The sequence below is a fragment of the Amphiura filiformis genome, chromosome 20 (assembly GCF_039555335.1).
Source record: "Amphiura filiformis chromosome 20, Afil_fr2py, whole genome shotgun sequence".
In the NCBI taxonomy this organism is placed as follows: domain Eukaryota; kingdom Metazoa; phylum Echinodermata; class Ophiuroidea; order Amphilepidida; family Amphiuridae; genus Amphiura; species Amphiura filiformis.
Genome location: NC_092647.1, coordinates 41,716,723 through 41,738,429, shown reverse-complemented (window position 1 = coordinate 41,738,429; position 21,707 = coordinate 41,716,723). Strand labels below are relative to the sequence as shown.

The 21,707-nt window shown below is 36.9% G+C and overlaps 1 protein-coding gene across 1 annotated transcript in view; it reads left to right on the top strand.

The window, feature by feature from the left end:
• Positions 1-21,048, top strand: part of LOC140143093 (activin receptor type-2A-like) — a 28,519-nt gene extending 7,471 nt beyond the window's left edge. Inside the window, exons 4-6 of the mRNA XM_072165143.1 lie at positions 12,386-12,524; positions 16,753-16,883; positions 17,696-21,048. Coding sequence (XP_072021244.1) covers positions 12,386-12,524; positions 16,753-16,883; positions 17,696-17,884 — 459 coding nt within the window. The 3' untranslated portion in view covers positions 17,885-21,048. The remainder of the gene's footprint in view (positions 1-12,385; positions 12,525-16,752; positions 16,884-17,695) is intronic.
• The last annotated feature ends 659 nt before the right edge of the window (positions 21,049-21,707 follow it).

Genomic DNA, 21,707 nt, shown 5'->3' with positions numbered 1-21,707 from the left:
TGAAATAATAGTTCTTTATCCAAGAATAATACCTGTGAACCAGGGGCTATATATTTGTAATAAGTTGCTCTTTATGCTCGTATATTGAGCTGCTTATAATTTGGCATTAGATTGCATACAATATTGACCTTACTTGTTAGTTTAGTGTGTATGCATATAATTTGTAAGTAGTTATTTTTACTAGTCTAAACATCCATACATGTAGGATAAATGTGACACCCCCATGGCATCATTTCATGTAGTGACATACTGGGGTAGCGCTTAGGTTGCTTTTTGTGGTCCCGACCCACCAAAATAGAGTTCGGACCCCCTGTTTTTAAATTTTCTGCAAGTTCAGGGGTCCCTGCAGACCCCGAATTTTTCAATCTAGATAGCACTATTGCAGACATACTATTTATGCTGCATTTTTGCAACTCGGACTCACCAAACTCTACTCCTGATCCCCTACTTTTTCATTTTCTGCAAGTTCGGGGGTCCCTGCGGACACTGGAGTGTTTAGTTCTAGCGCTACCCCTGGTGACATACATGTAACTAGTCCCTGTAATGCTGTCCCCAGTTTAGAGGGAAACCCCCTGACAACAGTGCAAATGTAGGGCTATATAATTAGGTCTTTGATTTAGTATTCATTTGCTGTGTGGCCACATCAGTGTGCTATATAGTGTATTACTATTATGTGTCATACGACTGGCAAACAGTGAGGAGTGATTACCAAGAACACAGGAAAGACGAAGATCCATGGTAAACATTATCACTTACCATACGCATGTTAGGTGTGTGGGTGTGTGCAGTAAACACAATGGATGAAAGGGGAAAGATGTTGAATGAGAAGAAGGAAATCATGCACTCTCTGTTTCAAATACTGTACAAAATAAAAAGTGCAGTTCCTGTCTAAGAAGGTGATAAGCAACCAGTAGAACAGTTCTAAGCTCTGTGTTTTGTCCAGAAAACATGCAGATAAATAAACAAACTTTTCATTGTAGGCAGCAGTCTACCAAGTGGTGATAATTTTTGAAATGGTGATATCATACTAAATTGTTAGTTTCCGACTAATGTGATGTAATCAAGCTAAATGAGTAATTTGTCACTAATATTGATTGAGATATAGCCAATAATTAATAGGTTCAACTACATTTTTGTAGGTCTATTTTATTTTTCCAAGTAACACTATAAATATTGACAACATCTGGAACAGTAAGTCCAATTGCGATGAGGTTTTCATCAAAATAAAAGCCTTGAAATTGCACATAATAAGGCCAAAAAAAAGGTTTGTCTCAAAGCTTGCGTGCGCGTTTGTAAAATCGCGCAATTTGAAGAAAAAGAAATGCGAAAATCAGATATTTTTTTCTCAAAATATCAGAAAAATACCAAGTCGGGAATTAAAAAAAAAAAAAAAAAATCGCATTTCGCATTTGTTTTCAAACCTTTTTTTTTTGCCTAAATGAAATTGGAAATTGAATATTTATATTTCGCTTGACAATGACTCATTTTGCTTGATCTCTGTTCACAAATGTCCACAATTAAATGAAAAATGTGGGTTTTTTTGATAAATGGTGCCTTATTGAGCAAATATTCAGTAAAATGAGTAGCAAAGGGTGATGTACCAAGTAATTTTGGGAAAAGTACCTCAATTTACATGTTAGAATTTGAGACAGCAACAAAAGGTTATTGGTCACTCAAAAGCCACACAGCTAACTAGGCAGGAAAGAGGTTCCAATTGAGGTTAATGTTATGGAAGTAATCAGTTGTTCACTGCATTTGACCTTGTTAATCCTAACAAAGAATGGCAGTGGCTAACCTACTCTGGCCAATGGCCACTTAATTTCAGGGTTGCCGCAGAGTGCATTACGCACCACACAATTGGGCACTTTTGAAAATGGTCTAACTAAGTACACTGCATGTACACAGACTCAGAGATGAGATTTCCTGTGAGATTTCTAATCGGACAGGAGGAATTCCTAGATTTCAAATTTTTACTAACTAGTATGTACAAAAAATAAAGGAGATATTTATTTTTCCTCTTTTTTTTTGACCTTTTCCTCCTTTTCGGCAAAACTTGTGTCTCATGCCTGAATACATCTCAACGCATAGTCATAATATTTTCGCGATATTTTCGGCTATCCCTGCTTCCACCTTGAATTGGTACTTACTGGGCCAAAAAACTTGGCAACCCTGCTGAATCTTGTTTGCACACACCCTTGTATTGTTTCTCATCATGCTAATTACAATTGGCCTCTACTCAATGTTGCCAGATCCATGATTTGGTAGCCCAATTGGGCGACTTAAAGATTTTCCCCACCACTTTGATATAGATCTATCCCATAGAAACCAATGGTTTTAATTAAAGAAAAATAATTGGCCACTTTTCAACATTGGTTCACATGGCTTTCATTACTTTCCCGACTTATATTATAATCCAATGGTTTTAAAGAGAAAAATTGGGTGACTTTACAATTATAATTTGACCATGATTTGGGCTGAAATTATTTGGTAACCCTGCCTTGTTTAGCTGACATTGAATGTGTGAGTCCAACTTGACCATTTGAATGGAGGTCATAGTGTGAATTAGTAAAATTTGATTGATTCACTCAGTCTCATGCTGTATGAAAGGGGAAATATTTGTGTTGTGAGACCAAAGTGCGTGTGCCCTTATATAGTGCCATTATTTGTGCCATATATCAATATTTTAAATTTCTGAAAAATAATTTTGTTGTAATTTGTAGCCAAGTTGTTATTAAGCTGCAAAAAACAACAACTTCCAATTTGGATTTTTAAAACCGATACGCATTGGACTATGAATACATGTAGGCCTACACATGTATGAGATGATCGTTCTCATTTTCGTAAAGATAAATTTGCATAATTTGCATCCACTATCAGAGTGGTGGTTATCATGGTTGGTAAAACAAATTTATTTTAGTAGATATATTTTAGTGCAAATATAAAAGGTCATTGCAGCAAGGTTAACAATATTCCTTATCTATATATTTGCTAAATTTGATTGATGATCCTCATATTATGCTATATTGGGTTATTGTTTACGTGCAGGCATGCATTGATTTATTATAAAGCAAAAATGAATGGCAATCTATGAGTGCTAATTGACGCTTAGTGCTAAATTAGCAAATTTAGCCCTAATTTGTAAGGCATGTTGAAGTGGTTTAAATCCAAATTCAAGTTGTTTAATTATCAGCCTTATCACATTAATAGGGAAAAGGCCCTGATTTATTATCATCCTAAAATTTGACCAAATCGGATGAGGTATTTTTTTTTTTGAGAAGCATGTTTTGACCAAAGTTCAACATCATACATTGGCAGAAAAAAAAAATGGCTGAAAAGTGATCATGCATAGTTCTCAAACTTTTACCAGTATTCATAAATGTTCCTCCATAGTATAAGACAATGTATAACATTGTGGCCTGAAATTAAGCGCTTTTGCATGAACTTGAGTTTAATTAGGCCTGCTAATATTGGTGGCCAAAATACACTTTGATTTTCCAAAGAAACACAAAAAATGTAGAATATTCCCTTAAAATAATGGAGCAATTGGGAATTGACTCTACATGTACGCTAAAACATTCAAAATACAGTGGGTCAAAATCAATTCATTATAAACTGGAAAATTAGATGGTTATTTTATTCAGCCATTGAATGAAATTTTAGTGGTTTATAGGGGCATGCACTGCTCTTTTTTGGTATTGGCATTTGCCAGCGAATTATATTAAATGTGTAATCGCTGTATTTTGTCTGTACATACTACCTCCATCAGCTTGTAAAATGAAGTATCAATTTATGAAATGATATACCATTTACTACACATAGGCATGCTACAGGTACAATGTAAGGCCTTATATTCCAAGAAAGACTGAAATTCCCCAGGATATGCATGTTTCAGCCCCTGGTAACTCTTGGGGAGTTTTCTCAATGAACCAGGAGAATAAATCAGAATAAAAATGTAACAAAATATTGTGCTGGGATGTTTATTGAACGATTTCTGATTTATATGGGATACTTTCAGGTTTCAATAGAGAGCTGTACATAGTTTGGACTACATGTACATTGTATCTATAGAGAAAAATGGGGAATCTTTTACAATGAAGTTGAGTCATTTGGCATTTGACCAAGCTTCAAGGCAGAAATATGCAAAATAAAAGTACCCTGAACATATTTTATGCATTGATTTTGAGTTAAGTATTGGCAAAAATTACAGCCTTAGCAGTCATATTTGAACAATAAAAGAGATCAATTGATGTACCGTTCCAATTAGCGCCAAACAAAGTCATTTTGGGTGGGCGCTTATTTTTTACCTGGTTTACCTGATTTTTTCGTAAGGGGCGTTTATTAGAGATAAATTTATGTACCGGTACGTTATAAAAGGGTCCTGAGACGTTCTACATGTAGTAGCTTTTCTGATGCAGAAAATGTATTGCAAGTTTACTCTGAACTTGTAGTCCTCCAGCTCTTTCACTGTATCGACGTGCAAATTAAAAATACCCTGGGTGGGGGCTTATTGGGACATGGGCGCTTATTCATAATATTGGAACTAATGTATACGGTATTATGAAAACTGTGTGTCCGATTTTCTTCAAACAAAAGGCATATTGTTCAGTGTACTTGTCCCTACTCAATTAATGTACCGTACTGACGCGAGTATAGTCCCACCTTCGAGTAAAGTCCCACCCCCAAATCAACCATGAATGATCCTAGCATTTAGGTCTAGATCCCAGGACACTCCAAAGCCGAAAAAATAAATAATTTAAACAAAAAAACAAAACAAAATCGAGTATAGTCCCACCCACCCAATTTTGAAAAATGTTCACTCAAAAACGGACTATACTCGCGTCAGTACGGTATTTAAAACATGCTCAGAGTACTTACTGATTACCAGAAAATGCAGAAATATTCTCATATTTCACCTTTACCCTAAACCCAACTGAAACTCAAGTAGAAAAACACTGCACTGCGCAAACAGCATTTAGTCATACCCACAGAATTGCTGGCCAAGTAGCGACAGGTCAGTGATCTTCTGTGTGGCATGCGAGGGATCCCAGGTTCGGATCCTGGTGGTACCAAGTGACTTCTTTATTCATCTTCTCTCCTTTTTCATTTCTTCCTTCCCTTCCAATAGCAAAAGCATAATGCTAAACATTCTAGCATAATGTTATGAAAGTGTTGACAAAATATTTTGCCAAAATGTTTGCCAAAAACATTTTGCAATAACATTTTAACAATGTTTTTTAAATGTTGTTGTAGTGTTTTTTCATTATATATGTATGTATGACGTTTATAAAAAAGGGCTTTGTTTACCTGATGTTATTAAAACCAAAACCTGCAAATAATGTATGACACGTATATAACCTTTGAAAATAATTTTGTGTTTTTTGGGTTGTATCCACCCATAAGGCCAAAAAAAAAAAAAAAGGTTTGCCTCAAAGCTCAAAGGCTAGCTTTTTGTAAATTCGTGAGATTTGGAAAAAAAGAAAAAAAATTGTTTTTTAGTTTTTCCAGAAAAATTCGGCGAAATTTTTTTTCTCCAAATACCATGAAAAAAGTCGGGAATAAAAAAATAAAATAGCATTTCTCGTGAGCTTTGAGACAAACTATTTTTTTTTTTTGCCCAATAGTTAATGAGTGAAGTAGTGTACTGAAAGAAATTCCATATATCTACATATTAAAAGGCTCAACAATACAGCTATGGTATGTGGGATATGTGATCAGGGAGAGTGGCTCAATATTGTGTAGGCTCATTGACTGCATTTTATACAATAATATTTCAATTGAATGTTTGTGATAGAAAAAAATGCATCTAATGAAATTGCTACATTTTAAAATAGTTCCTCCAATGCGTGGGATTCAAGGATGTGTATTACACAGTCCCTCTAACCTCAATAGGCTTGCACATCACATAATGACCTTTGAGAGTACAGAATACAAATACTCATTCTCTGCCAAATGAGGTCAATAATTGAGCTATGATTGTTGAATGAAGTTGATTGAACCATGCCAGGAGGTGGATGCTATTTTGGCTCATAGAGCGTATTGAGGCCAATGGCCTTGAACTAGCTCACCTTTCATGTATTGACTTTACCATGTTATCAATGGTTCACTGGTAGTTCATGTGGTATTATTACACACAGGTATGTTTTTGCTTGTCCCAAATTACCCATGAAATTCGGTTGCAGAAGTTGTTACTAAATATGCAAGAATTTTCTAGTTTATATGTTAAAAATGCAGTGTGAAGGGGATTTTTAGGGCAAGAGATCGAGGAGCAGAAAACTGGCACAGAGTCAAGCCAAATTGATTACTGTAAAGCTGTAGACTTTGAAAAATCTAGCAGAGCAGGTATCGGTGTCTTTCGAGAAGATAGAATTTAACATTGGTTTTATTAAATTTCAGTAAAATAGTTATTACAACAGCACAAATTCATGAACGTGCACAGTGGATAATATTTTGTAGTACTAAATCTTGTATGGTCTTTGGTCGACCTGATTTCCTTTGTATATATTCCAATATGAAGGGATTTAGAATTGGAATGTTCCGCTTTTCTTTTTTCACTTCAGGGTATTTACACAGTGGTTGGGAGGGGGAGCAAGTGTTAAGTTTCCTATCAAAGTAGAGAGTCACCCGACTAGTCACATGATACATGAAAGCTAAGAACTGGGTAATGGTATTTCAACCCTGGATTTCAAGTATTATTGTTGCAATTGGCCTTTCAGCTGGGTTGCTTCATACCCAGGGTTGCCAATCCCACGATTTGGTAGCCCAATTGGGCGACTTTTGAAGATTTGCCCCGCGACTTTAGATATTTTCCTGTCCCATAGAAACCAATGGTTAAGAAAAAAATTGGGCGACTTTTCTACATTGGCTCCCGCGACTTCCGATAGTTTCCTGCCCCATAGAAACCAATGGTAAAGAGAAAAATTGGGTGACTTTTCGATAACTTGACCCGCGATTCGGGCTGAAATCTTTTGGCAACCCTCTTCATACCTATAGTTCATTCACATTGGGATGCGAGTGTACTTTGCAAGGCTCCTGTGCATGAGACCACCAGGTTGACGAGGGTCATGAACAGCTTCCTAGCAATCATTGTTTAGATGTTGTTGCAAATGAGATCTCCTGTGTTGACTGACCTCTGCATGTTTCCAGACATAGAAGCTATTTATCATTGCCATATCATTGGAAAAGGAGACAGAACGATATACAAAATACAGAAAACATCTTAAAGTTTAAGTTCCTGAGCAGTGTTTGTTGCTTCAGTTTTCAATATAGCCTAAATGTGATGCCATATTTTGATGTATTGGAAGTTCAAGGACATATCCAGGGTTGCAGAGAGAGTGCTCTCACTCACCCATGTTTTTGGAAGCAAAAAACAAGAACAAAAAAAGGCACCTTGATTGAAAAGATATGACTTCATAATTATTGTGTTTTTATAAGTCCCCCCCAACTGTTTAAATTTGTACCTTTAATTAAAATACTTTTGCTTCTAAGGAACAGCTAGCAAAAAATTAGGTTTCTCAGGTTTCCAACCTTAAATATCAAGTAATTTAGGGTCTGTAACTTTGCATCCAAAAAACAAAATTGAGTGTGTGAATACCGTGATCATGTTTTCCTACGGTTGATACCCATGACTCTGATAGGCTTATTGAAAATTCAATATTTCAATCACTCTTTATTCATTTCCAAAGAATGGAAACACGAAACCCGGGACAGGGTTTGGGTCTTTGGGAAGACCCAAACCCATGCAGGGTAAGCACCAAAAAACAGCACAAAGTACAATTAAGAAAAAAGTGACATTTGGATACACACACACAACATCATCTACATCAACTTGTTTGGAACAGTCATAAACATTTTTAGATGCCCTTCTCAATTCAAAGGGTCCTTAAAAAATTCAGCATCCCTCAGATGTTGGTTTACAGATACATATGTACATCCCGCGAAGTGAAAGCAAAACATTTGTTCATGGATTGGGACTCGCTTTACTGTGGGAGATGCAAATTAGGGGCTGTGCAATAATTGTTGGGTACATGTAGGCCTTGTAGGGGGTGGCGAATGTTCAATATTGTTTTAGCATGGGATGCAAGCATATATGTATAGTGGGCTGGAAATTTGGCACATTTGAATGTTTTCCTAATTGTTATTCAAGACCTTGTTTGTTGTCTGTAATTTCAAAAATGTGCCCAAAAGATCTTTGCAAAAAAGGGCCCCCCCCCCCTTTGACCTGCAAAAAATGCTTGTCCCATCACTGAGGCTTGCTGTAATGTTTACCCCCCATTATAATCACCGGGGAGATATGTAATAGTAAGTAAGGGACACTTAATAAATGCATTATGATAACTAATTAACTAATTTTTGTGGTTAAAATTCTGGTAAGACTTTTGGTTGTGGCATAGGTACAAAAAATGTACGTCTTTCTCTGGTTGCATTATATAATTGCACCTGCACGCTAAAGCTAAATTTAAAGGTCCAAGGAAAGAGAACAATATACAGGGTGTCCCAGAATGATTTATACCGAGAAAGATGGAATTTTTTAGGTATGAACGGCATATTTATTGATCATATTGTTTTGCATTTTATGTTCTACATATATTTAGCTTTCTCAGATTTTTTAGATTTTAAAAATTAGACGTTTCTAGTAGAAGTTAGAGAGGATTGCGTAAAAATGGTGAATTCCGAGTTTTGACAAAGCATCCTATTTTGAAAATCTGTAAATTTACTAACCGTTCAGCACAAAGTAATGTTATGCAGTATATTGCTGTGTCTTGTTCTTACTTCTACTAAATAGTCGTTATTTATGATGTTACTGAAGCAATCTTTGTATGGAATAAAGGATTTGGTACGCTTGAGTGGTCTCAAACTATTTCTTTCTTTGGCGGCAGTTTTGAAGACAATTATTGAGGTGTGTGAGTTTCATCATTTGAAATACCGGCAGAGATGGATTATTCATAAAAGTATAGAGAAGGTTCGTCCTTAGTGTCACAGCAAGCATTTATGTCCACAGTAGATGGGCAAACTCACAACTACGTAACGAAGAAGATTAAGATTTACTGCGGAGGATCTTTGAGGAAGTTATATCCTCTGTAATAATGACATTTTGGGGTAAAAAGTAAGGTAAAAATCACATAAAAAGTATGTTTTTCAACCTAAATATCTGATGTCATATTGAAATGTTTCACTTAATCCCATATCAAGAATTATTTAGCATTGAAAGCTCTACATCTCTGTGCCAAATTTGGTGTATTTCCTATCAAAGAATGTAGGATTTCTTCAATATATTGCACAGTGCGGCTGGACGATGGTGATAAAGGATCCATGTGTTATGATGCCTTTGCACTGTAAATTACACACATACAGTTTTCGTCCATTTTCAGTAATAGCAATGTCACGCCAAAACGAATCAAGCTATTTCCATGAAAGTCACAGAATAAGTAGGAGACATGTGTGGCATTGTATTGCGTATATTAAAATTAGATACACTGTTGACTATATATTTTTTTATTTTGTTCAAACACGGTATAAATCATTCTGGGACACCCGGTAGTTCAACACAAGTGGAGCAAATGTTTTTCCAGAGCCACTTGTTTCTAGCACATAAGTAAGGCCAACGTGAGACAACAAAACATGCCACTATGCTGTTACCACGCAGCCGCATTACAGTGACCTGCTTATGCGTATCACGATGACAATTTTTGTACAATATACTGCACATCGTGTGCAGCGGTTTTGTGATTAATTTCTTATCACAATATCAGAAAATTAAAAGAAATGTATCTTTTGGCACACACAGTCTCATAGCCAGGGGGTGTACATGTAATTCCCCTGCAAAAATTCCAACAAAAGGTCCACTATTTGATGGACAGTATGCTAAAAAGGTCCAAATTTTTGAGGGGAAAAGCAGACCGTTTTTAGAAGTTTTGCATCCCGCCAAAAACAAATAGATTATGGCTATGGGCTTTGGTATAGAAGTTGGAAAATACGCGTGTGTGCCTAGGTTAACTAGCTAGGTGAATGTTGCAGCAAATATTACACTACAGATTGCTTTTTCTATCGATGCACATTTCAACGAACGAAAAAAAAGTGCACAAATCTAGCTCTCTATTTGTAAGGTGACCCGAGTCCTAGGGAGTGAATGGATTAATAATATGCAAGAAAACTCAAGCCAAACCGCTTAAATCCGGTTTCCATGGCTGCAGACTTTTAAGAGGGGGCAAAGATGTGTGTATTATGAGGCAGACATTAAAAGGCAGTTTTCAAAGTAAACATGCATTGTGTTTAATGGGGTTTTGTAAAGGATTTGATTCGAGTTGATTTGGAAACAGACAAAGTATTGTGTTACATGTCGTCATCACCTGCTGTCTGATGAAAAATTAACAACAAAAGAGACAGACAACCCAAGAGAGCTCAAGAAACGGATAATCTTTTGATGGGGAATATAGTGAACAAAAAAGATGTTAAATCTCTTGTTGAACTGCGTCTCATGATATTTTGATGCAATTATTTATTATTTTTTCGAACAAAACATCAATATTTCTTGACTACTAGGACAAAAAAGCTTTCAAACTACTATGCGCAAGTTTTGAAACAAGTTTATTTGGGGTAATTTTATTTTGTTTTTTGGGTAAAAAAATCAAACATTGGTCCCGATTTGAGAAAAAAATCCCTAAACATGGGTCCTAATTTGAGAAAATTGGTTAAAAACTGTCAAATTTGCTGGGTTTTTTTTTTCAGGTCAAAAAATCCTTAAATATATGGGTGGGGGTTTCAGAATTTACAGCAGCATACCCCTGTCTAAATGTAATTTGAGCACCCCGCACGGCCTGCATTTTACAAGTGCAATTCATTTTGATATTATTATTCTACATTTTATTATATGATTCTCATGGACATGAGATTTCCCTCCTCTCTTTTTGTGATAAATTGGCCAAAGTTGAAGAGGAAAAGCTTATGTAGGCGTATAAAGTGGATGTAGAGATGGATCAGTGGATGTATACGCTTTATGTGCAGTACTCAAGTGGACAAGCTATGCTCTCTGCGTGCCATACGTGATGAGCATAAATAGAAAGCAAAGTTGCCACATGTGGCTGTAGTTATGCCTTTCAATTTTCCCCTGTGCAGAGCAACTTTTATTTATTCAACAATTATTTAGGTGAAATGCCTAGTGTAGGCCTGCTAAGAATACGCGATTTTGGAGGCCAAAAAACGCACCCCAATTTACCAAAAAACGCAATAATCCGCCAAAAACGCAAAATCTAAAAAAAAAAAAAAAAAAAAAAAATTTGTTTTTCCTTTTTTTGCGATTTTTAATTTTTTTTTTTTGGATTTTGAGAGTCACTGGGCCTAACATCAAGTGCTACCATCATTTAAAAAAAAAATTAAAAAATTAAAAAAAAAAAAAAAATTAAGAAAATGAAAAAAAAAAAAAAATTGCGCTTACGGATTTAGAGAGTCCCTTGACCTAGAGTGAGGTACTGCAATCATTAATGTGGTTGATTTTTAAAAATTGGCAAAAAGATACAAAAAAATTACAAGTTTGTATCCAAATGGGACCAATTTGTAACTTGTGTTCACTGCATAGTCTATTGAAGATATAAAAATGCATTGGTTTTGTACACAAGTCTATATCTTAGATAGATTTTGAAGTGAACACAAGATACAAATTGGTCCCATTCGGATACAAACTTGTAATTTTTTTCCAATTTTTTTTTTTTTTTTTTAAATGATGGTAGCACTTGATGTTATGTCCAGGGACTCTCCAAATCCGCGAAAAAAAATTAAAAATCGCAAAAAAAAACAAAAAAACGCAATTGCGTATTCTTAGCAGCCCTAGCCTAGCGGGTACGAAATACTGAAGTAAATGATGTTTTTAAAATGAATCATGAAATTCAAAATTATGTATTAGAGTAGGATCTATCAAGGGCATCAATCTGTTTGTGGGTGTCTTTGTAACATGATGATACAGTGACCGCCTTTTGAAAATGCGAAAGAGCTGTAAGATGCTCTTCTGGTCTCTTCAAGAAGAGCTTTAGAAGAGCTGTTTGCACCTGTGGCCATTAAAGCATAAATGATTTAACGAGTCATTTAGAGGAGCTCTATAAATCGATCTTGCAAATGCAACTTAAGAAGAAATGTAGAGGAGTGATTGCTATCACTCCTCAACTTGGTTGGTTATCCTTTGCATATATATAGAACCTAAATGAAAACAAAATATTGCAAATTAATTTGATACACTGATGGGGCTGCCATTGAGAATGCTGGTACCAAAACCCCAGGATGCATCCAGGTTGGTGGATGTGTCCAGGATGCTTGATGTGCACAATGCTTTTAATAAACAGATCATTTTCATTTTGTTAACTTTTATGTTTCCTGCTTTCTATTTTGTCATATCCAGGTTGGCACAAGAAGATATATGGCTCCCGAGGTGCTAGAGGGCGCCATACAGTTCCAGCGAGACGCTTTCTTGCGCATTGATATGTATGCATGTGGCTTGGTGCTTTGGGAACTGATTACCAGATGTTCAGCTCAAGATGGTAGGTAGAAATTGAGAAGAATTGTCTTAAAAATCCCTCTAGCAAAGTAACCTGTAGGACCAGGGTTCAAATCTTCAGTGAAAATCCTGGATCTTATGATAAATCTCATAAAACAAGGACCTGATTCACATTACATTCTTTCAAAACAACATTTTTAAAACAACAATTTTAAGTGTGAACCTGCTGTTCTTTGGTTCACCTCAATTTCATTTGCATATTTATTATTATAATGAGCTAATTTGCATATTTTGCACTGAAATTAGCCCTCCATCCATCCGGATGATGTATCTCTTGAATGGATAGGTAGGCAGATTGGCTTCAGGTATTGAGTTACGATAGGTCATGGGAAGAAACGATGGCTACTTTTTGTTGTGTGTCTAATATGCATATTCATTATTAAGATATTTAGCTAATTTGCATAATTTTTTATAAATATTCACACTTTTTTGACAACAACTTGCATCGACGACATTGAGGCATTGTGCGTGGTCGATGACAAGCTAATCACAGGTCTGCCAGATAAGATTCTTGTTGCAAAGGTGGATCTCAATACCTATTTCCCACCTTACCCAACCTACATTTCTTAAAGCACCTGCTGTCTGCAGATTTCAATAGTAGCCGATGATTTCATGTTATACTAGAATGAAGTAGAACCCATTTACACTAGGATAATAGTCACAGTCTGACCTGGAATTTGATTGCAACAGAGGATTATTATCTAGAAAGGTAGTGGGTGCTTTAATACACTATCAGGAAATTAAAAGTTGTCTTCAAGGAAATTTGAAATCAAGTTTGGTGTTTATTTAGTTGAGCACAATTTAACTGACTGTTTATAATTGGTGACTCCCACGAGAGGCAGGGATCCGCATTATCAGAATCTGTTAAGGTACTCGCAAAGGGCTTTTGCGAGAACCTTTGGTTCTCGTCAAAACCAGGCTTTCGATTCCTGCAAAATATTGAGAAAAACAGGCAAAATCAGAAGGCTGTCACCACTTTCCTCTCATATACCTGGGCTTAATTTTGTTTACAGTTTTTCTGACAGACAATGCATGTCGCTTTCACGATAATGCTTAAACTTAAAAATTAGTTCTAAGCCCATGGGTTTCCATTTGTGATCATACAATAAATTGACGGCTAAAATGAAGAAAACTTTACCTTTTTTCGCAACATTTCATGAATATATTTTTGGATAATATAAGATTATTAAATCATATTTCCGTTGCAAGTAAAGGTAAAATGTACCATAACACAACATGCGATCTGAGACTTGGAAGCTTACGAGAGGTTTGGTTCTCGTAACCAGCGAGAACCTTCAGAAGAACCGGTTCTCAGATTCTCGTCGGATTTGAATCCCTGATTATAACACATTCCTGGAATACGTTTCAATGGGATCTCCTTTTGTGCGCACACATTTACAAGGAGTTAACACAATTATTTCTGAATGCGGATTTGAGTGCTGTGTAGACACTTTGTATACTATGGATGCGCATCCCAAAAGATCACATTTAAACATCTTAAGGTTATACAGGATTTTGACATTTTGTGTAGGCAAATTGGCTGCACGTAGCCACCTAAAATATTTTGTTTTTCAAAAAATAAACATGGCAGGCCTAAAAATCATACTTCATCTTAAAGTTGACACTCTAATGATTATTATTGTAATACTTTTAACGTCATAGCTCATACACAAATGTACTTTGTAAGTGTTTCAATTTGTGTTCAATTTCATGAGCATAAGGTTTTTTGGGAAAGAGGCCAGGAAAATATGGGGAGAGGGTCCGATTTCATTGCCATTTCGCATATGTGTTACAAACAAACCAATGAAATAATGTACCTATTTATTCTTTCGATAGGTCCTCCTGATTTAAAACAGTAAGCTTACATGTTCACAGAATGTCAATGAAAATGATGGGGTAAATGTCGTCTTTTTTTTTTTTTTAATATTAATTTAGTGTGCCAATATATTGACACAATTATTCCCTACATTATTTCTTAGAAGTATCAGCTAACACATGCATATCAAAATTTTATGAATCAGCTACGGGAAACATTAAAAATAATTTATTTCATCTCAGCATATCAGGCCAAATGGTCCAAAATGGAGTTCTGAGATATCCACACATTTAGTTTCAAGTACTCACATTTTCTGCTATTTCACAGTATCAATTCACAATCCCATAATATTCCAGGTGCAGTGCTCCTGTATTACTACTGATAATCCTTACTGCATGGGAAGTATCAATTGATTTTCACAAAACTTGCAGAAATTGACAAATTTCTGCCAAAACTTCCACACTATCAATATCATGTTCAAACCATGTGCTAACTTGTTTACAATGCTAGTTAATGTTGCCAGGGCCAAGGTGATAGTACTTATTTTATTGATTTTGTCTAGTATAGTGCTGGTTGAATACTCATGCTCCACTGTGCATATGCTTCAGTGATTTTAGCAATCAAATGAAAATGACAGGGTTGCCAGTTCATGCGCTGGAATAATAATCACTATAAGGGGCACATCACTAAATAAATGTCCCATTGAAATACATGTGAAAATACAATAAAGTAACTAGGTGCATAATAATTATGAGTCCTAGGGGAGGGTAGAATGGGGGAGGGGGAGCAGTTTTTGGCAAACATTTACAGTGCATCTTTATAAGGCGTAGGAAACACTACAGAAAAATTCAAATCTGCATCATAATATCTAGGCCATTTAAAGTTTCCACATTGGCAAAGTTAGGCTGGCCGAGAGCAGGGCCAGGGGAGGATGACAGGAAATGTTGGCATACCTTTTAAAATCTAACCCACGGGCCCCCCAATGTATAGCCCCTAGCTCACACCTTCTCTTTCTTCCATGAGTTACACTAAATGCGGAAGGATTTAGTGTAGTGTCCCCTTAAAACAAGAACTGTCTTTAAAAAAGAATTAGTGCTGTGGGATATCTAGAGCAAATATTGATACACAAAAATAATTTCAAAAATACTTTGTTGATACAATTTTTTTTTCTACATCTCTGAGATGTTTAATATATACATATACTTCATAAATAAAAATTAAAAAACAAAAGACAAGTTGAGTGGAATTTTCACCCTCCGTAACCTTAATGTGGATCCTGTTTGCATGTGGAGTCACCCAATAGCAACAGATGCAGTTTGATAGCAACAAGTGGAACTTGCTAATTAATTGGCTAAATGATGTTCATAAGCAAAAACCTATAGCAAGTTGTAATCTATGCTTGGCAGCACTGAATTTGATTATGAATAAGTTAAAATCAAATTGCAACCTCCCAGTCCTAAAAAAAATAGTTGAAAAACAATGAAATGTGTGCTCTATTAAAATTGGGGGAAGTGTACAGACCCCCCCCCCCATATCTCACCCTTCCCCACTCCCCGTTTTCAATGTTAGAGGGTATCATACATGTAGACCTGCCAATGGCTTTGTCCAACATTAAATTGCGGGAGCGAGGAGATTCACCAAAGACAGCCAAAGTGTGCCAACATTTTCTTCCATGATTGTAGTTTAAACAGAGTCCAAGTCTTGTTATTTTCAAACATACACCTGTATTTTGCGACTGTCCAACTATTTTCAAAATATCTCAAATCTAGGAGCTTCTGGAGCCAACATTTTTTCCATGATTGTAGTTTAAACAGGACCAAGTTTTGTTATTTTCAAATGTACATCTCTATTTTGAAGCCATCCAACTGTCTTAAAAAAATTATTATGGGAAAATGTGTTTACAATTTCTTGAATTCTGACAAACACTTATCCCTACCCCTCCTACAAAGGCTTGTTGTGAGTTTCCTGTGGTTTTTAAGTGACACTGAGAAGATGAGTTCCTAGCATTGAATACACCATTTATCCTAACCACAAAATATGAGGACTGCTTCAGAAATAACTGATGAGTTCTTAAATGGCCGTCAAATGTGCTTGAAAAGCACATTCCATTTGAAATCCATACAGACATGCCCCCCATCCACATAGGGGTAGATTTCAAATGGAATAACCCATTCAGGTATGGGGAGATTTAGTTTGTGTTGTCCGTAGGGGTGTATGAATTTCAAATTGAATAGCCAATTATTTTGTTGTTAAAAAAATGTCTTTAAATCTATGGAGCATATGCACTAATTGAAAACCAGATTTGGTGAAAAACTTGTTATTTGTTTTTATTAACTTGACCGTGGTGTAACAAATGAGTAAAGTTGTAGTTTTGATTTGATATTATTTGTTGCAGGTCCAGTTGATGAGTACATGTTGCCATTTGAGGAAGAGGTTGGGTTAGCGCCGTCCATCGAAGAGATGCAGGATTGTGTCGTTCACAAGAGAGTGAGACCCACGATAAGGGAACACTGGCTCAAGAATGCGGTAAGGAGACATCCTGATTTTGATCAGATTTGTACTAGTAATATTCAAGTCCTTGTGTAACTGCTGTTTATATGATGCATAATTCATGGTGGGCGTCCCTCATCCCACACTTTATCCCATCAAAATCTTTTGTTGCAGGTTCATGAAATTTGGTTGGAACGATCACCATAGCGAGACAAAAAATGTCAAAGTCATGTGGTGGCATTCTTGGTCATCTGGGGTCAAATTGCCATTGTTTGTCGGAGATACATGAAATTTTGTGGGAACGACTAACGAAATGAGACAAAAAATGTCGACATCATTTTGGGGTCATCCGGGGTCAAATCGCCATAGACTGCTGCAGGTTCAAGGTGGATGATTTGCGAAGAGAACTGCGCAAGTCAAGAACCGCAAAATTCTAGTTTTCTGGGCCATTTTAATTCATCATTTGTGACACAATCAAGGGAAATGAGTCGGATGTCGCTAACATTAATTTTGAGATATTGGCAAAGAAAGTGTTAAAATTCTTTTGTTTTATAGTGTTTTCAGCGATTGATAAATTGATGTAACTTCGCAAAGAAAATTCATATCAACATGGGAATTTCAGTTTCTGAAAGCTCTAAATGTCCTCTTTTGAAACATGTTTGGTTAATATCCAAACCACTTGAGCAATTGGATTTGAACTCAATAGAGCTGATTTGCTCACTGTGTGGATAAGAAAAATGTCCATTTAAATACTTAAAATTAAGTAAGCTGTATTATATATCAAGTAAAGATGCTTGAAATGTTTTACGTTTAATTCCATGGTATTTGAATTTGTTCTTTATATACAGGGTCTTGAAGCATTGTGCGAGACCATCGAAGAGTGCTGGGATCATGACGCCGCGGCTCGCTTGTCAGCAGGGTGCGTGGAGGAGAGGATAGCCCAACTGACTCGTACTAGCAACAACCTCACCAACAACACCACCTCAAACAACACCAATGACCAATCCTCACCGCCACCAAAGGAGTCAAGTTTGTAAATAGCAACGCGCAAAGAAACAGGCAAAGTAACAAACTGCTCAGTAATTGAGCACCAAGTCCACTGTGTAGAATATGACTACCTAGGCTTTCTGCTCATCCAACTTGACCCCTTGTATGCTGCAAGGTTGTATGTACTATTGTTGGAAAATGCTGTTAATATGAGCAAAGCCTGACACCGGTGCTGTTGATGCCCTTCCCAGCTCCCTTTCCTCTGTGAGGTAAGACAGGAGAACTTCTGTGGGTGGAAGCAGGTCAAGCGTAATTTAAGATTTCTTGCCTGCGTGTGACCTTTGACCTGTGCTACATGAAGACGCACCTGACTCACATTGCAGGCAGGTTAAATGTATATTGCCATAATGTTCTGCTGGATGAAGATATGTCATTCCTTGCTTGCTGCTAGGTTGTTGCAGTGATGGTGTCTGAAGAGAGCTGATGAGATAAGTATTCAGGGACAAACTTTGATTTCTGACTTTGATTCAACAGGTGGTCTGTAGCTATGTTGTAATAACCAGTCCAGTTTTGCTAATTATTATGGAGCACATGATGTCAGCAGGCCTGTGACATACTATAGGAAATTCCCTTAAGCACCGCATTTTACAAAAATAGTAATACCGGTAGATTTCAATGCCAATTGATCAGGTTACCGATGCCAACCCATTAGTCTGAAACAGGGATGTAAATCTTCAGGAAATTTCCTGATTTCAGGAAATTTTGCTTCAATCTTCCCTGTACAAAGTATAGGGAAATAACATTTTCAGGAAATGTTAAAGCAGTTTCAGGAAATTATGTCGGGCTTGTTTTCATCCCTGTTGGGCGGACCAATTGATCAGGTTACAGCTGTCTATCAAGCTATCACCCCATCAATCTGTTACCAAATTGGGCGGGGCTGTTGTGGTCTTCGAAGTATTGGTCAATGTGTGTCTTCTCCGATATATACCATGCTCTCTCAGATATCAGAATATATTTACCATAGTGTGACCAAGAGGAAGATGCCATCGTAGCAATGGATGACTTGACTGGAGATTACCAATCAGGAGTGCTGTGTGCTGCCCTAATTTTGGAAAATGCTGTTTGATCCAAGATAACATAATACATCAAATGTTGCAGGTCAGATCATGCATCCAGTCTTCACATCCTGGTTCCGATGTAATGTGATGCAGCGACTGACTAGATGTGCACCGTGTCAGTGTCTGGTCATGTGGAGCAAGCGGATGCTAGAATGTCGCCTCCAATGTGTGCGACGGGAGTGATCATTGGGTTGGTCTTTTGCACAGAAAGGTAACCGAAGTCTAAGCGAACGTTTCAGTCGTACAAGGCAACAAGAGACTAAATGTAGGCCAGTCCCACAAGGTCAGTAAAAGTTAGCAATGAGGTTTTGTTGTGTGTTTGCTCTGATCGTGGAAGGGCAGCGTTTGCCGTAAATTTACAGTAATTATAAATAGCCTCAGCCAAAAATATGACTTTAAAAACACACACAAAAAAAATTCAACGACCTTAAAGAATTATGTACGCACTAAAACGGCCAGTGTATTACTTAAAATGTACTGTGAAGTATACAATGTAGTGCTCACGCATCCACTTTATATAGATAAACTATGATCAATGCTGTTAAATTCTATTAATGTATATAAAGGAGCGTACACTGTTACTAATGTCGACCTAACCAAAATCATGAGCTTGCACCTTTGAATTTATAATATATATAAAAAAACGAGTTGAAAGATTTTAATGGTATAATATCGTTGCCTTGGAAGTATTTTCTCCTTTTTTAAGAAATAACTTTTTGAACTGCATAAAAAACATGTAACTAACACTAATTCTATTTGGATACCAGCCAGCATTTTTGCAAGAATAATTATGCTAGCTTGGATGAAGTGAAGAAGCTTTTGGCATGTAAAAGGTACATTTTGGGAATTAAATTCTGTCAAACATTCCTACCAAGCAGATACATTTGTGAGAGAATGATTTAAATTTACATTATGCACAACAAGTTATCCATTGATTGGCATAGGATATAAATTAAGCCTAAAAAGGCTTTAGAAATGAACATATGACAGTAATTGATGGGTCAACAGCAGAGTGATGTATCTCTGTTAGTTGCAACTAGCACTTGTATAGGTGTATTCACAATCACTAGGATCCACAACATGCTCATCTATCAGGGGCACAGTTCTTTAACCCCAATATATTTGTACATTCATTGAATGACCTTTGAAAATTTGGGTATAAAAACTCACACTCTGCAATTTGAGGTCAAATTTTGCACTATGATTGTTTAATTGAGGTTAGAGAACTATGTCATTAGGATGAGGTCATTGTGGTCCATAGTGACTGTCCTCGTCAGGTCACCAACTGAAGGCTAGACTAGAATTTCCGAAAATGCTGGAGTACAATACATTTACCTGCTATACAGGGTGGGCCATTAAAAAGTTCACACTTTTTCGATGGCTTATTTCTCAGAAATGAAAACACATATTGAAATAAGTTGAACATATTTGTAAACCTCTATGTCTGGACTGTCATTGCTGAAAAGGGCATTAACATCCATGGTCTAATTACAAAATGGCGACCATTTAAAGCAGAGAAGTCAAAAACCACTTTGCACACACGTAAGACTATAGACAATGATCATGCATATTAAGTTTTTAGGCTTAAGCAAGTTTTAAAAAAGTTTGATGACTCTATATGCATTTACTTGAGTGTCATTGCCGGGGTCATCGGACTCATACGTGTATGAGTTGTTTACTGTTTGAAAATCATTCACCTGTGAAATTGACACAAAAGGCTGATTGGACATGCTCATTTACATAACAAATACACTAGTTTTGGAGGGAACTTCAAATTTAAAATGCCTTGCGTGCGTTCTTGTCATTCATGTTAGAGATACCCGTGTAAGTACTTTGAGGTGATTCTTGCTGTTCAAAATGCGGCAGTTTACAAAGGAGGAACGAATTTTCATCGAGGAGGAAATTTCAAGAACCGGAAAGGTGCGCTCTGTCCTGAATGCATGGCGAACCAGTTTCCGAATACCAGACTTCCTAGTCGCCGACACATCTATAATATTAAACAAAAGTTTCACTTACATGGAACTGTTCTCAATCGGAACAAATCTAACAGTGGGAGACCACGAACAGGAAGATCAGCCAATCACATTGCCGATGTTAGAAGGATTTGCAAGCTAACCCAAGATTGAGTACTCGACGGAACAATTGTCCCCATATTCCAAGGACAACGCTTCAGACGAATCATCACTCATGATATCGATGGCACCCTTACAAGATCCTTAAGCGTCATGGACTGCAACCAGGAGATCCAAATCGGCGACTTCAGTTTTGTAACTGGTTAGTTAACAGAGCAAGACGCTTTCTTGATACCGCTGTTGTTGTTGACGAGGCAAACTTTCAAATGGACGGGTCTGTCTCTTCTCAAATCGTACGGATGTATGCACCGAAAGGCAATCCTCCGAGAGACTTTGCTTTTAACGCTCCACATGACAAACGCAAAGTTAGTGTTCTCGCAGCCGTCACAGGAAACAACCGGTTGATAGGACCGAGATTCGCTGACCAGAACATAAATGGAAACGTTTACCTCGACATAATCAATGATCAACTAGAGCCTCAACTGGTCCAAATATTTGGACAACAAGCGAACGAGGCCATCCGCAGGGCGTGGTTCTTTCAAGACGGAGCGCCAGCCCACCGTCTTATCGCTGTTAGAGACAGATTGCAGGAGTTGTTTCCGCATCGTGTTGTCGGCCTTGGACATCATGTGGAGTGGCAAACAAACGTTACTGCGCAGATTATTTAAAGCTACTGTTACATA